The sequence below is a fragment of the Malurus melanocephalus genome, unplaced genomic scaffold (genome assembly GCF_030028575.1).
Source record: "Malurus melanocephalus ecotype Western Australia unplaced genomic scaffold, MMel_1.1 scaffold_1538, whole genome shotgun sequence".
NCBI classification, from domain to species: Eukaryota; Metazoa; Chordata; class Aves; order Passeriformes; family Maluridae; genus Malurus; species Malurus melanocephalus.
In genome coordinates this window covers 2,497-5,090 of record NW_026624770.1, presented here as the reverse complement: position 1 = coordinate 5,090, position 2,594 = coordinate 2,497, and the positions used below count along the sequence as shown (strand labels likewise).

Sequence of the window (2,594 nt, the reverse complement as noted above, 5' to 3'; positions counted from 1 at the left end):
GGGATGGGATGGGGTTTGGGATGGGATCCGTGGGATGGAATTTGGGATGGGATGGAATGTTTTGGGATGGGATCTATGGGATGGATGGGATGGGATTTGGGATGGGATCCTTTGGGATTTGGGATCCTTTGGGATTTGGGATCCTTTGGGATTTGGGATCCATGGAATGGGATTGGGATGGAATTTGGGATTTGGGATGGGATCCTTGGGAATTTTAGATGGATGGGATGGGGAATGGGATCCATGGGATTTGGGATTGGGATTGGGATGGGATCCATGGGATGGAATTTGGGATGGGATAGGATATTTTGGAATGGGATTTGGGATGGGATGGGATATTTTGGGATGGGATTGGGGATGGGATCCAAGGGGTGGGATGGGATTTAGGATGGGTTTGGGATTGGGAAAGGATCCATGGGATGGAATTTGGGATCGTATGGGGCGGGATAGGGTATTTTGGGATGGGATTTGGGATGGGATCCATGGGATTTGAGATTTGGGATGGGGTGAACCCTGCCCAACCCCAAATCCCTGATAAAACCCGGACTGCGGACCCCGTGCCGCTCCCGGGATTGGCTCTGGCGGCCAATCCCAAAATTCCTCTCCCGCCATTGCAGGTCCCGATCCCCTCTGCGGGGCTGCATTGGGATCACTCCGTTCCCGATCCCGGAAATCCCGATCCCGGAAATCCTGGAAATCCCGGAAATCCCGGTGATCCCGATCCCGATCCGGTCCGGGCGCTGCGCCGATCCGTGTCCAGCAGCATCGACGTCCCCGGCAGGTTCGTGATTCCCATCGAGAATTCCCGGGATTTCTCCACATTCCAAGGGATTATCCCGAGCGGGTCACATTTGGGATATTTTGGGAATTTTTTGGGCTTTTTTTTTTATTTTTTAGGATTTTTTAGGATTTTTCCCTTCTCATTTTTCCTTAAAAAAAATGAGATTTCTGTGATTTTTCTTCTCTTTTCCCAGGATGATTCCCGCCAGGAATTCCTGGAATTTCTCCACATTCCCGGGGATTATCCGCAGGGGGTCACATTTGGGGTTTTTTTTTGATTTTTTGGGAATTTTTGGGATTTTCCCCTCCCCATTTTCCTTAAAAAATGGGATTTCTGGGATTTTTCTCCTCTTTTCCCTCAGCCTTTCCCGTGGCCATTCCCACCAAGAATTCCCAGGATTTCTCCACATTTCCAGAGATTTTCTTGAGTGGGTCACGTTTGGGATTGTTTTGGGGATTTTTTTTTTTGTTTTTTTTTTGGATTTTCCTCTCCCCATTTTTCCTTAAAAAATGGGATTTCTGGGTTTTTTCTCCTCTTTTCCTGGGATGATTCCCACTGGAAATTCCCGGGATTTCTCCACATTCCCAGGATTATCCCGAGTGGGTCACATTTGGGATTTTTTGGGAATTTTTTGGGGATTTTTTTTGATTTTTCAGGATTTTTCTTTTATTTTTCTCCTGTCAGTTTTTCCTTAAAAAATGGGGTTTCTGGGATTTTTCTCCTCTTTTCCCTTGGTTTTTCCTGGGAATGATTCCCATTGGGAATTCCTGGGATTTCTCCACATTCCCAGGGATTATCTCAAGGGGGATCACATTTGGGAATTTTCGGGATTTTTTGGGGGGTTTTTGGGATTTTTTTGGGATTTTTTTGATTTTCCTGGGGTGATTCCCGATGATTATCCCAAGGGTGGTCACATTTGGGATATTTCGGGATTTTCCCAATGATTATCCCAGGCGTGGTTAATTTTGGGGGGTTTTTTGGGTTTTTCCCACTGAATTCCCACTGTTTTCCCATGGGTGGTCAATTTTGGGGTTTTTTGGGGATTTTCCCAGTGAATTCCCGCTGTTTTCCTGTGGGTGGTTAATTTTGGGATTTTTTCGGTATTTTCCACTGAATTCCCGTTGTTTTCCCATTTCCCACCCACGTGTGGTCAATTTTGGGGTTTTTTTTGGATTTTCCCACTGAATTCCCACTGGTGGTTAATTTTCGGGGTTTTTTTGGGATTTTCCTGCTGAATTCCCGCTGGTGGTTAATTTTAGGATTTTTTCGGGATTTTCCCACTGAATTCCCGCTGTTTTCCCGTTTCCCACCTGCTGGTGGTTAATTTTAGGATTTTTTTGGGATTTTCTCACTGAATTCCCGCTGTTTTCCCGCTGGTGGTTAATTTTGGGGTTTTTGGGGGGATTTTCCCACAGTTTTCCGACGGGTGGTTAATTTTGGGATTTTTTCGGGGTTTTCCCTTTGATTATCCCACAGTGATTAATTTTAGGATTTTTTTGGATTTTCCCGCTGAATTCCCACTGTTTTCCCAAGGGTGGTCAATTTTGGAGTTTTTTGGGGATTTTCCCGCTGAATTCCCGCTGTTTTCCCACGGGTGGTTAATTTTAGGATTTTTTGGGATTTCCCTGCTGAATTCCTGCTGTTTTCCTGTGGGTGGTTAATTTTAGGATTTTTCGAGATTTTCCCATTGAATTCCTGCTGTTTTCCCGTTCCCGCAGGCGCTCCGCGGCCCCGCTGGACGTGGACGAGATGGTGGCGGCGCTGGTGCTGACGAGCCTCTCCTGCAGCCCCGCCGTGCGCAGCCCCCGTGAGT

At 46.7% G+C, this 2,594-nt stretch overlaps 1 protein-coding gene across 1 annotated transcript in view; it reads left to right on the top strand.

Annotated features, from left to right (window-relative positions):
- LOC130587109 (cuticle collagen dpy-5-like) overlaps positions 1 to 2,594 on the top strand; it is a gene marked incomplete at its 3' end in the record, with an annotated part of 14,202 nt that overhangs the window by 9,678 nt on the left and 1,930 nt on the right. The window contains exons 2-3 of the mRNA XM_057388066.1: positions 618 to 781; positions 2,500 to 2,588. Of these exons, the coding sequence (XP_057244049.1) occupies positions 618 to 781; positions 2,500 to 2,588 (253 nt within the window). The remainder of the gene's footprint in view (positions 1 to 617; positions 782 to 2,499; positions 2,589 to 2,594) is intronic.